Here is a 13218-nt window from a genome sequence, read left to right on the forward strand (position 1 = left end):
GACCGTTTTCTTGAGCCTTAAGCCGCGGTCACGCCGAGTTTTGTCCGGTGTGTTTTCCGGAGCAAAATTCCATGAATTTTTGGGAGATTCGCCACGACAGTTGCAGACAGGGGGGCTGTCATCGTGATTAGAGGATCGCTGGTTCGTATCCCGATCACGCTGTTAGCCATCGGCAGCCGGGGCCTCTCTCTCGAGAGCAAAATTGGCCTTGCTCTCTCTAGGGTGGGTAGATGACGCTCTCTTCCCCCACATCACTCTAGTGCGGTGCTAGCAGTCACTGCCGTCTGCTAGCCAGTGAGTCATAGGGGAGTATACGGGGGGAGGGAATACGTACAGGTTGGGTAATTGCCGATTTAAATTGGGGAGAAAACGGGTAAAAAGTCTGAAGGCTGGGACTCGAACTCTGTGGCTTTGAAAGGAATAAATGCAGTAATACTTCTAACCCTTCCTGTAACTCGGTTGCATCACTGTTTCCTCGTCGCTTTGAGCCACGGCAGAGCGTAACTCGTGCTCAGTCAGGTAAGGTAAGTTTTACCATAGCATTAAGCATTAAGCGAGCAACGGGACCTTTTTTTAATGCACGTCAGCACAATACACCCTTCCCTGAAGCACCCGTGCACATCGTCGCACAGGTTATGTTTCTGTGGGGAGCTGAAAATGTAGGTCATCGCGGACTGCGATTTATCACAAACTGTGGCTTTCAGCTCTTCTGAGTCACTTCCTGTTAAGAGTTGAGCCTCACGAGCCATCGCATACGCATCGCGGCCGGCCTGCGCCTGCTGCTATTAGATTACGCCAAAGGTAAGAATCAGCCTCCATGCCCAGACACACACTCCTGCATGCACCGGGTGGAGGGGAAAGCCGTCTGAAGCATGACCACATGGATGCACCATCCGTGCGTGGCCTCCTTCCCTCTCTCGTTGGGTTTCTTCTGGTTTTGTAGCCCTCTGGTCATCGGCCGTAAACCTGCTCTGTCTGGCTCTGGTGTGGGGTTCCTCTGATCATCTTCTCCAAAGTGTGGACAGAAACTTCTTCTCTTGCTCTCTTGTTCTTTTCCTTTCTGTCTTCAGTCAGTCCTAGAGCTTGTTTACAGAGCATCAGCCTGGAAGGCCAACATTGGCTGCCTTTTCCAAAGACCATGAAAGACCATTCTGCTCGGTCTTTCTTGGAGCTTCCAGCTGTGCGCCGTGGTGAGAAGTTTGAAAGCCCGGCTAAATCAATACCTTACTGTCATTCCTAGTGGGAATCCCAGTGGCTTCTGTTCGCGTCCTTGAACTGGAGTCAGGCAGCAGAACTTGTCCAAGTTGTCCAACGCTCCTCCTGAAGACCCTGGGCATCGTTCAGGACAACGACTGTTTGAACTTAATAGCAAACCAAAAATACCCCCCCTTCAGTGCTGCATTAGAGTCATAGTGGGCCGACCCGAGCCACTTTGTTTCCTGTCACACAGTCTAATGCACTATCGCTATGGCCCGGTGGTCACTTGTCGGAATCACGAGCCATGCCGCTTTGCCAACAGAGGCCGGAGTCCGAGAGAGCAAATTTGGCCGTGCTATCGCCAGGTGGAGAGCTGGGGACCTGGCACTTTGAAGGCAGTGCCACATTGGTGGCAGTTTGAAAAGAGGCGCTGGCTGCCTTCAATGGGTGTTGAATCCTTACCCTTCAATTGTCGGGAGCATTGCTAGTGCTTGGGGGAGTTTCAGAGGGGTGGGTGATTTGGCAGTACCAAATGAAGAAAACCGAGGAAACCCAGACGGTGCACCATCTGAGTAGATTGGGGCAAACTGACTGGGGCAAAAGCACTGCTACAGCTCTACAGTTCCCACAGGACCATGCAAATCCAACGGCCTCCAGCTCAGGGTTTCCAGGTGACACGCCTGGTTGTGGAATTACCATATTTACCATAATAGCATGTACTATGTATTCTCCATGCGACACCCCTCGTACTGTGATGGTTCTGTATGAGCGCCTGTTCCATTACCATTACCCCTAGTCCTAAACCTTGTTGACGTTCTGCCTTGAATGTAATGACTAAGGTTTTACTGTCTGTTTTCTGATCGTAGCCTGCGTTTTCTCTCTCTCTCTCTCTCTCTCTCTCTCTGCTGGGTCCTTGCCCCGGAGCGAGGGACCATGATGCAACTGCATTCAGTCTTGCTGTCTTGTTTCCCCTCTTGACTGACATTTCAGCACGCCTCAGTGACCGGATAAGAGAGCCGAATGAAACCTGACATGACGTCCCCGTGCCCCCAACCGGCAGCCATGTGCACGGTCCCGTGTCCTCTGTGAGAAAGGAAGGAGGAGGAGGGGGAATACCACTCTCCCTCAGTGCAGTCTGGGAATTGTAGTTGTTGGTGTCGTTGCGTCCGATATTTAGGTTACTTATCCACTTATCCGAGGCGCTGAGAGCACTGCATGCATGTGTTTGTAGGTGCTCTCCGACAGTGTGCTAGGACATATCCTTCGCTTAGCCTTGGAATTGTTTCCTTGGAATTGTGTTCTGTCAAGGTGCCGGAATGGGAGGTCAAGGGAGGTAAAAGGAGGTTAGAGGAAAGAAACAGAAAGCAGGAAATGCAAACATGAGAGGAAGGAAAGCGGAATGAACTCATCCTCTACGAAACTTCCTTTGTCCTTCTAGCACTTACCAAGGGAGATTACCAAGGGAGGGCGCTTCGCATGCTTCTCTCGCATCCGGCAGTTCATTCCTCCCATCCAGCCATCGGCGGCAACATCTGCCTACTCCTCAAACTACGCTTTCATTCCCGGATCATCCCGAATTGACAGTCGTGCCTTATTTTGGTTCGTTTTCCAGTTCAGCAAAGTAAGAAGTGTCTCAAAATGGTTCAATTTATGATAATATTGGAACCATTTGGGCAGATGTGTATATGGAAACTGAGGGCAGGGATGGACTGGTGCCCTATCCAGGGGGTGTTCAAGTCTTGCACCCAATTTTTCCAGGATTTTAAACCAGGACAACCAGGAAGGGCGACAGTGGTCAGGTCAAGCAAGTGCAAAAAGGCACAAGCCCTAGCCGGAAGAGTAGTCCCGATAACAAGCCATGGAGGCAAAAGACAACAGGCAAACCAATTCAAAGAGCGATCCAAGAAAGAGGAGGCCGGTGAGCCGTAAACAGGGTCAACACTAGGAGGCAGTACCAGAAGGTCCGCTCAGTACACAACAGATAGGTTGGCAATACTTGGCAAAGTGCCAAACAAACCGAGGGGTACACAATAAATACACAAGGGCTAATAAAGAGCCGGGGAGAATAATCAGAACTCTGGGGACTGCGAACGTGGGAATTGTTGGTGGAGAGGGGACACATGGTGGTGGGGATTCTGGGAATTGGAGTTCATGGAGTCTATGGAGACTAAGGGTGCGAGACACACATCTTGCACTCCAGCCAAGCGAAATGTGTAGGTGATGCTGGACCACTGCGTTAAGTACAATGTTACACCCCAGTAAAACGTTGCCTTTAGAGCTACAGGACACGCCACACAAATTCACCACAGGTGCCACATTTCCCATTAGGGCCTCGGCGTCTTTCCAAAAGCTTGAGCAGCTTGAACTAGCCCATGATGAACATGCATATACTGTGCATCCCAAACCTGTGCATCCCTAGCTAAAGTGTCTTGGCACAGAGCTAACGCCTAGCCACAAGCTAGACATACCTTGACATTATGCAATATATGTATTTTAATACGGCTCCAGATGCTGCAATATGACGCCCAGTTTGCCTGTACGGTTCAGCCACATCAAAAATGCAGGAAGGAATGATGCCTGCAAGGAGACAGTGAGCGAGCGAGCAAGCGAGGGAGGGAAAGGGGAAGGAGGGGGCGCGAGGGAGGCAGGGAGGTGGAAACAGGAATCAGCAGCAGCATCAACGTCTGAACGTGCACAGGGAGAGAGGGGGAGAGAGAGAGCGCGAGCAAGAGAGAGAGAGAGAGAGAGAGAGAGAGAGAGAGAGAGAGAGAGAGAGGGAGGAAGGAAGGGAGTGCTAGACAAGGAGGCGAAGAGAGCAGAGGACAGTTGGCTGCATCGCTCACTCCCCAAATGCAGACGGAGGTGGAGAGAAGAGGAGGATGAGAGAGAGAGAGCGAGCGCGGGGGAAGGAGAGGAGAACAAAGGCAGCTCGCCCGGCCGTTCGTCCCAGTGTTCACGAGGAGAGAGACGGGAAGGACGGGAAGGACGGGATCCGCGTGTGAACCAGAGAGGAAGCAGAGCCCGACTATGACTTTGTAAAAAAATTGGTTTTCGGTAACGAGAGGAAGCCAGTCAATGGATGAAAGCAAGACCACGTTTTTCCTCTCCAAGGGAGGGGACTGAGCGAGGGAACGAGGGAAAGATAGAGGAAGAGAGAGAGATGGAGCGAGACGAGGACCGTAGGGGTATATGAACGTGGACGATATTTGCTTGATGATAATCGTGCCGTCTTTTTATATTCGCTTCTTTTTTTGGGCTTTTTTGATTGCTACTTTTGTATCCCCCCCCCCCTACCGTCTGAAGTGTATTTAGTTCTAAAGCAAGAGTGAAAACCCAGATGTCAAATATCGTCCGGTGTTTTTTCTGTTGTACGTAGTCAGTGGTTGACCAGGGGTCACTCTTATTGGTTCTTATTGGTGTTACTTCACAGTTGTATATGCAGGAAATAATCAGGTTCCTCGGATGCAAAACTTTGTGGTAATTCATTCAGTTCATTCGGCAAATAAACTTTCTTTGAGGTCGCCAGTACGTCAGACGCTCTTGGCAGGCAGTTCTTTTTTTTTTTCTCGCGAACGCTCTGTTGTCTGTCCGGAAGCGTAGTCTTGAGCAATACCCGATTTCCTCCGGCCTGGTGCGCTAACGGTGCTTTTTGCGTAAGAGCCAGCCCTCGCCTCTTGGCTTCTGATGCACTCTGCGTGGAGATGTCAACACCGATTAGCTTCATGGCCGTGGGGACGGCAGCAGAACTTGGCGGTCTCGTGGCAGCGTGCTCAGCAGGCTCAGCAGACCATTGATTCTCAGCAAGACTCCCGTCGATCCTCCGTTTCCGTAGCGAGAGTCACCACAGTCTCGCACTTGCGCGCACTCACTCTCTCACTCTGTCCAAAGTCTGCGTCGATCGGCCAAACAGTGTAGAGTGGACAGGTTTTGTGTTGGTGGGACTCGCCTTTTGTTTGGGTTTTCTTTCACAGATTCCGTCTGGCAGGATTCTGCTCCGCAGTCTATCGCCATGGCAACAACCTGTCTACTACCGCCAAGTTCTTTTTTCTTTGTTTCGTAACTTGCCGTGAACTGAACTTTCGAGGTCGCTCCACCGCGAGCGACTGAGGTAAGAGCTGTTCCTTCAAGCCAAGTCTGATTTCTTGGTGCTCTCTCTCTCTCTCTTTTTCTTTCTCACACACTCCGTCTACTACTGTCTTTGTACCGTTGGTACAGCGCGCCAGTCCATGTCCATCATCACCGACAAGTAAGGACTAAACTGACCAACTGATTCACCGTCAGAACTTGCACCGCTTTACTTTCACGCCGGCTCTGGTATCCTCAGAAAAGGCATACGGCTTTGTCTCAGATTGTCACATTCAGGTTCTTTGACACGTGTGTGTGTGTGTGTGTGTGTAATGTAGTACCAGTTTGTGTATGTGTGTGTGTTTGTTTATGTTGTAGTTCAACTCAGGTTTTGCCTCCTCCGTGGACGGCCAGCCATACCGTGCAGTTCTTCACCCGCACAGACGTGCTACAGGGGTTCCCGAAGATTAAATAACCTGCTGGCTGCTGGTTAACCAGACGTCACCTGGAACCTGGAACCTGCAAGCCGCTCGTCCGCCGCCGCTCGACCGCCGCCGCCCTCCAGACGGCCCTCCTTTCCCGTCCATGTCTTTTATCTAACTTGCATTCTTTACCTCTTACTTGCCTTTTGGTTTAACAGCATATCTACTGGGACTTCATCTTCTCCGCAGTCAAATGGCAGACACGGTGAGCTTGCCAAGTGCCGGCTTGTTCGCTCCGTCCTGGAACAGACTGTCCTATCCAAACAGGGATTCTGCCATATTCTTGACGAACAGGTGCTACATCTGAGCTGACATGGTTTGACTCCATCCGAGGCTTGGTTCGTTGTACTGTTATTAAATGTTCCTTGTGATGTTCTTGTTGGGTTTTCTACTCCCTTTGCACTGTTTTATTTTCCTCCCCAAACACTGTGTTCCACGTGTGCCGCGATGCGCCGTCGGCCACAAAACTAAGAACTTTGGCTCGCCGTAGATCGTAGTTTTTCTTTTTCCTAAGTGAACAGTGTGCGGGTACAGCTGACGCTACAGGACTACGTCCCTGCTTCATATTCTGTGCCATGTCCTTGTAGTAACCACTGGTGCATTTTATGGACTCCCGGCAAGGTCCCAGAACCTATTGCACTTACCGGACCTCTTCGGTGCTGCACTGGAAAGACACTACTTCTGACAGAGCTGTTACACTTTATAACCCTTCACAGCAGCACGGACCACCTTTGTCTTAGAGCCTGGAACGTGTAAGCGTCCTGCCTGTGTGGCAGGGACCCAGGACTTGAATCTGCAGAGGCCGCAGTGGGCCTGCTGTCTCCGATCTGACTGCTCGTCACGTCCGTTACGACTTTTGCTCAAAAGGGGTTTCGCTCAGAGTTTGACCCGACTATAGCAATTGGTGCTGTGTTAGAAACACTCTGATTAACGTCTCGTCAGTTTATCTGATGAGCTAAAGCAGCTGCTCGACACTTCTCTATGCTGACGGAAAACAAATATGCAGGGAAAGCCTCCGAGGATGAGAGTCTAACGAGCGAGGCTGGCTCGAAACTCCTGCCAGCAGAGTTTCCGAGGTGTGGATAGTGTTACGGTCACAGAAAGTGCTTTGGAAACGATGGCCGTGGGAATAGATTGCGCTGAATTCTCGCGCTAAGATGCCGTACAAGACTGTTCGGAAGCTGTTGGCTGTCGACGACTGTTGCTTTTCTGGCTGAGGGGTTGAGTTGGGACTCCCGTTAGGACCCTGCTAGGTCAAGCTGCTTTCAGGGTGGCTTTTCTCTCAGGAAACCTGCTTCATGTGATGGGACTGTTCTTCAGATTCAAGGTGTCACTTTGGGTAATGAGGAAATGATGATTGATTTTCCAGTCAGCCTTTAATGAGCCCCTCTCATCCGAGATCTCTGAGGGCGGGCCGTCGGACAGAGCCAATCAGGTTTCATTATCATTAGGCTGACAAGCTGGTGTTTGTCATTCCCGTGGGAACTCCCGTCTTCATAGGGTTTGGCGGTTTATCAGTCCGCAACCTCATCACAACAACGCATGACACTACTTTCCCTGGTTCTCATTGTACAAGGTTCTTTCTGGACCTCTCTGGTTCAGCCTAAAGCCAACTGTGAGAGGTTCCACTAATGGTGCTCAACATGATCTTTTTATATAGAGGCGTATACTCACCTTATTTCTAGAACAGAACAGTTTCAGGGCTCAGTTTCTTTTCTAATTCTCACCGTATTTCTACATGCACACGTCCTTTTTATCTCAACTGAACCTACCTATGTAACCTAAGGTCCGAACGGCACGAACCGGACACCTAGTTTTAGGCGAAGAGTAGGAACTGACACAAAAGGCAGCCTGGAGAACGGGAGAGAAGACGTGGGAGGGGGAGCGGGGGAGAGAGAGATCGTCTGGAAGAAGAGAGCGAGCGTGATCGAGAGAGAGCGAGAGAGGGAGAGGGAGCGGGAGCGGGAGGAGGAGGAAAGGAGGAACAGGGCCCAGTACACTGTCTGGAGACTTAGGGAGGGATTCCAGGAGAGGAGGGATAGAGAGAGCGATCGAGGCAAGGGAAGGAGCGCCGAAGGAGGCAGGGAAGCTCAGGCGGAGGTGATTTGGAAGAGGCGGGAGGAGGAGGAGGAGGTGGAGAAAGGGATACAGAGAGAGAGGATACAGCTGGAGGACAGGGGACCCAGAATCATTTGGAGGAAGAAAGAAAGAGAGTGAAGGAACAGGCTGGATCTGGACCGGACTTGGTGCTTTCCACTTTGTCTTGATCTTGGTGTTGCTTTCCAGCTTTTTGAGCTTCTTCAGGTCTGTCAGGTTCTATCAGGACGGTCTGCGATGTGTAAATAGACTAAGTTGTGTCCTTAAACTATTGGACAGTTAAATCGGTACCTTGTTCCTTTTGAGCAGGGTCTTTCATTAAGTGATCGCCATTCACTGGTTCAGTTTTCTTCGTCCATTCCCTCTCTCTCTCTTTTTCTCTCACTCGCTCTCTCGCCCTCCCCATCCCGTATTGATCTGTCTGCCTGCTGGAAGCCTCTTCTCTTAGAGTCTCAGCTGCAGCTAATAGGATTTTTATGGGACTCTGTTGGACAAGAGCTACTAGAGTGGAGCCTAGCACGCGCAAACAGAAACACGCGTCCGGGCTCTAGATATCCAATATTTCTCTGAGCTTCGTCTTTCTCTCTCTCTCTCTCTCTCTCTCTCTCTCTCTCTTTCTCGTACTCTGACCCATATCTTGCAAGGCGAGTAATAAACGCCAGGAAACAGGTACTTAGATGACAATCACTCTTAAGATTCTTCGATGGAGCATATAGTGCTCAGTAGTGATTCTAATATAAAGCGTTGTACCATCATTAACTCTATGCAGGCTAAGATCTGATGCAAATACCCTCGCACAGCTAGTAACATGCACTGTGTGACAACACTGATGTCAAACGTCTGTGTGATCTGGAATCTGACAAGAGCTCCTGTCTATTCCACTTGCTTTCACTTGCTCGCGCTCTCTCTCTCTTCCTCTCTCGTCCTTTTTCCTTTCCTCTGATGTTCATGCACCGAGCTGTCGCTGCACTGTCCACTGTCGTCTCCCCGGTTCGACCATGAAGGGATCAGTAGGCGGGGAGAACCAGAGGACTGTCACAGAAAAGAGAATGGTGGTTTGTGACTCTTTGGAAAGAGACACTTGGAGAGACCTAAAGAGAGCATAAAGTACCCTCGAATCACAGGCGAAACACAATGGAGCTCGTACCCAAAATGAAATACGCCCCCTTCAGGAGCGACTCTTTCAGCTCGACCGATGAGACGGCCTCCAATCCGTCTCTCCCTTCCTCTGCTCCTCTCACCCCCCTCACTCCTCCGGGCATCCCTTCTTCCCTCTCCTCCTCTTCCCTCGCGCCCATCCTCCCACCTGCTTCTTCCCCACGGGCCGCCGAGAACAGCCCCACCACGCTGTGCTCCTTCTTCCCCAGGATGGGGTCCTTGCGGCTGGGGATGTCGGCAACTCTGCTGCCCGGCCTGAAGGCCGCCAGCCGGCCCGAGCAGGTCACTGGGCCCCGGGAGGTGCAGGACGCCCCCGCCACCTCCTCCACTCCCGGTGCTCTTCTCCCCTCTCTAACCGCTCCTTCTCCTCCTCCTCGCCCCCCACAGGACATGAATCGGCTGGGTGGGGCATCGCGGAGGGTCCGGGTGGAAGGGGGCCAGCTGGGCGGAGATGAGTGGACACGCCATGGCTCCTTCGTCAACAAGCCCACCCGAGGATGGCTGCACTCGGACACTGTGGTCAGCACCACAGGGGTCTCCTACACAGTCAGGGTAAGACAGCTTTTGCTGATTCTCTTCCAACTTGTCTGTTTTTTTAGGGTTCCCTGGAGGGAGGAATTGTATCCATCTTCCTTACTTCGCCATTGGGATCATGGGAGTGATTCCCAATTGTGGCTGTGGATGGCCCTTGCTCTGTATATTCTGTTATTTTCCCAAATGCCAAGAACCAGTTTTAGGGGCCCGCCACCTTGAACAGCATTCCCTAGCCTAACGAACCCACTAGTGCCGGCACTGGAGCCACTGCTCTAAGACACCTGCCCCAACTTGTCAGCTAATTAATGAACCCTTTCTTATATTGAAGGGAATTTGCTGGAGCAGGGAAAACACTGGGTTACTGGTTTCCAGGACCAGGGGTGACCGGGATTGGCTTTTAGTGTTACATATAATGGTTTTAAATCAGTAATTTAGGAAAAGGGTTCAATGAGTACCTAGAGTGGTCCTTATAGAACAAGGGTGGTCAACGGGGGCCGGAGTCCAACATAGTTCACTGATATTCCTGTTCTAACAGACCTGGCAGCATCTAGGAATCAGACCATAACCACATTCCTTCACCTAAAACCTAAAAGTTTCACTGTACTCCTTCATTTTTAGAAATCAGAGAGCATCTTACGCTTCACATTTTTATATTTACATTTATGACGTTTGGCTGATGCTCTTATAAAGAGCAACTTACATCTGAATCATGTTGCACATGTAGGAGAATGTAGCATTGTGAGCCTTGCCCAGGGATTCAGCATGGTGCGTTTTCCCAACCAGGGAGGCTAGCACGAGTCTACCATGGAGAAGGCCATGTTACTACCCACTATGCTACCCCTTGTGTCCTGGAAAGCCTGGAAAACCTGGAAATTAGAAACTCGTTAATATTAGTGAGAGTTGAGCTCTGAAACCAGTGAGTCTCACGTTTAAAAGCACTTAAGCATTTGCAGAGGGATTCGTATATAGTAATACAGCGATAGGCTTTTAATATGCTAGTTATATGTAATTTGTCATGCATGGTAGTCATGGAAAATGTCCTGGCAAAGTCCCAGTAAAGCAGACTTCTCTGTAATAATGAAGCAGCTTGTCGCTCTCCAACCCTGACAGAAATGGGCACATGGCGTCATAATGTATTTGAATTCTAGGTATTGTGTTTTCTGCAGAGTCAGTGTGACTGTCTGACTCATGGTGTACAGGCAGCAGTTGCAAATCAGTCTTGTATTCCTTTTTCTGGAACAGGGCGGTGCTTTAAGCACATTGGCCAATATCACATACTTAAAGGTGCATATTGAGATTTAATGTTTCAGAGTTCCAGTTGACCATAAAAGGTTGGGGACTTTGGGGACTCCAAAAAGACACTTGGAGAAGCTGCCTGTTTACTGTCTACTCCATCTAGAATAACTTCAAAGCAGTACGAGGAATCAACTCCAAATTTTTTCTGGTGAAAGTAGACCCATGGTGACACGAGGTTCAAAAGCAAAAAGTTTTGGGGGACATGAAGGCTTCAGCTTGTAGTCTCTAAAATATTTCAATTAAAATGATATGCAGAAACCCGTCTAATTTTTTTGTGGATTTCTTCATATTTTGACCACTGCAGATCAGTTTTAATATCTTTAAATGTTTTCTATTACATTGGAATAGAATAGAATGGGGGGAAATGAAAAATGGGCTGTAGTTTTAACAGGTTAAGTCAAGGTGCTAATATTTAGTATTATAATATTTTAGCATGTTTTGAGCAACAGTGGCAAAGACAACACTCCCTCATACTCAGAGGAAGAAACCTTGAGAGGAGCCATGACTCAAAAGGGATCCCATCCTCCTATAGTTAACACCAGAAGAGCTGGGTTGGGCAGCACCGGGAGAGAAAAACAGGAACAGGGCATCTCAATACATGAGAAAGAGAAAGAAAACAGAAAGGAAGGTAAAAACCGAAGGGTTAGGAGGATCGTGGCAAATACTGGCGAGCGGGAGAGCCCGAATCAGAGGGTAGGCAGGCAGCAGCAGCACCCAGCCATTACCCTTGCATTACCATCGAGCAGGGGGCAGCTCAAGACATGGGAGAGATACTTTTCTACTCCACCTTAAATGGTGCAGTAATTGCATAGTTCGGATGACCCATACATGCATACAGGTGCCCGTGTCATTCGAGGTGGACTGAAAAGCTCGAATAAGAAGCCGAATACATGCAGCCTGTCTTCAACTTTAAAATTCAGGTCCTGTTGCAGCTAAATGGAGCCACAAGGGCTTCAGCTGTGAGCGTTGACCAGCTGACCACAGCTTTGGTGCATCTGTTAGGTAGTGCACTGGTAGGCAGAGTAACCAGGGCAGTCTAGTTAGCATTCTGTTGCTAACAGTGGAGGCCTACACTGGGGGGTGGAAGCAAAATGAAAAAGGTTGAACCCTGGTGGTCAGGTAGTTCCACTACAAGACAGGTTTTGCAAAAAAAAATTCAGTTTTTCTTGTGTGTGTGTGTGTGTGTGTGTGTGTGTGTGTGTGTGTGTGTGATGCAGGAAGTGGTTTGGGCTAACATTGTGTTGTGGCTTCCTTCTGCAGTACATGGGCTGTGTGGAGGTTCTACAGTCAATGAGAGCACTGGACTTCAACACCAGAACTCAGGTTACCAGGTAAAACCGGTCTCTACACACACACACACACACACACACACACACATTCATTCACACAATCCTGCTAATTCATGTCCGTTTATGTGCTCTCTGCCAAAAGCATTAGCATGTATATGACACACACACACACACACACACACGTGTGTATGTATATATACACACTCCTACAACGGTGGGTTAAAAGACTCTCCTTTGATTAAATATTAATATCTCTCGTTCACTCTCTCTCTCTCACTCACACTCTCTCTCTCTCTCTCTCTCTCTCTCTCACTTATATTCCCCTCCCCTCACGTTGTGGTCGGTGCTGGTGGGGGAGGGAGCGTGCCCAAGCGAGAGAGAATTTTCCTTCTCCTCCAACCTCTCTATCTCTCTTTCTGTACACCCCCACCCCCCATTATATGCAGGCGAGTGTGTGTGTGTGTGTGTGTGTGTGTGTGTGTGTGTGTGTGTGTGTGTTGTGATGCCACTGGTCTGGAGTAACTGTGAGTTAGGCATTTGTGTAATGGACATATTCTCCACTGGACGGAAGCGTTACCCGGTGTGTATGCGCATGTGTGTGTGAAAGGGAGAGGCGAGTTTAATGCCATCAGCCCTGCCTTACTGCCACACACACACACACACATACACACACACCACACTCTTATTATAGAAGCCTCTGGAAGCCTTTGGAATCTGTGTGGTTTCAGCCTTTTTGTTTAGCATTGCTAGCTAGTCACATGCCTGACTGCTTCAAAACACGTACACTATGTCCAGAAGTTTGTGGACACCCCTTCTAATGAATGCATTCGACTACTTTAATTTGCACCCATTGCTGAGACAGATAGACATAGCTTGTCCAGTCCCTGTCGAGAAGTACTGCCAAAAGAATAGGACTCTGGAGCAGATAAACCTAAAGATGAACCTATTGGCACCATTCTGCCTTATGCCAGGCGTAGGCTAGAGGGGCTTAAAGCCCACCAGTACTGAGCTATGGAGCAGTGAAACTGTTTTTCTCGAATGAGGGTGTTTCATTCAGTAGTTAGGGATGAAGAGTTGAGGCGGTGATCATCATCCAACAT

At 49.5% G+C, this 13218-nt stretch overlaps 1 protein-coding gene across 5 annotated transcripts in view; it reads left to right on the forward strand.

Moving 5' to 3' along the window:
- The window catches only part of shc1 (SHC (Src homology 2 domain containing) transforming protein 1), a 48596-nt gene that overhangs the window by 21609 nt on the left and 13769 nt on the right, over positions 1–13218 (forward strand). For 2 of the 5 annotated variants that reach the window (XM_072680454.1, XM_072680456.1), the window contains 2 exons: positions 9387–9551; positions 12090–12160. In XM_072680454.1, the coding sequence (XP_072536555.1) occupies positions 9387–9551; positions 12090–12160 (236 nt within the window). Of the gene's footprint in view, positions 1–3949; positions 9552–12089; positions 12161–13218 lie in introns of those variants that run through there. The other 3 variants (XM_072680453.1, XM_072680452.1, XM_072680457.1) reach the window with 3 other exon arrangements.

The sequence above is a fragment of the Salminus brasiliensis genome, chromosome 5 (assembly GCF_030463535.1).
Source record: "Salminus brasiliensis chromosome 5, fSalBra1.hap2, whole genome shotgun sequence".
In the NCBI taxonomy this organism is placed as follows: domain Eukaryota; kingdom Metazoa; phylum Chordata; class Actinopteri; order Characiformes; family Bryconidae; genus Salminus; species Salminus brasiliensis.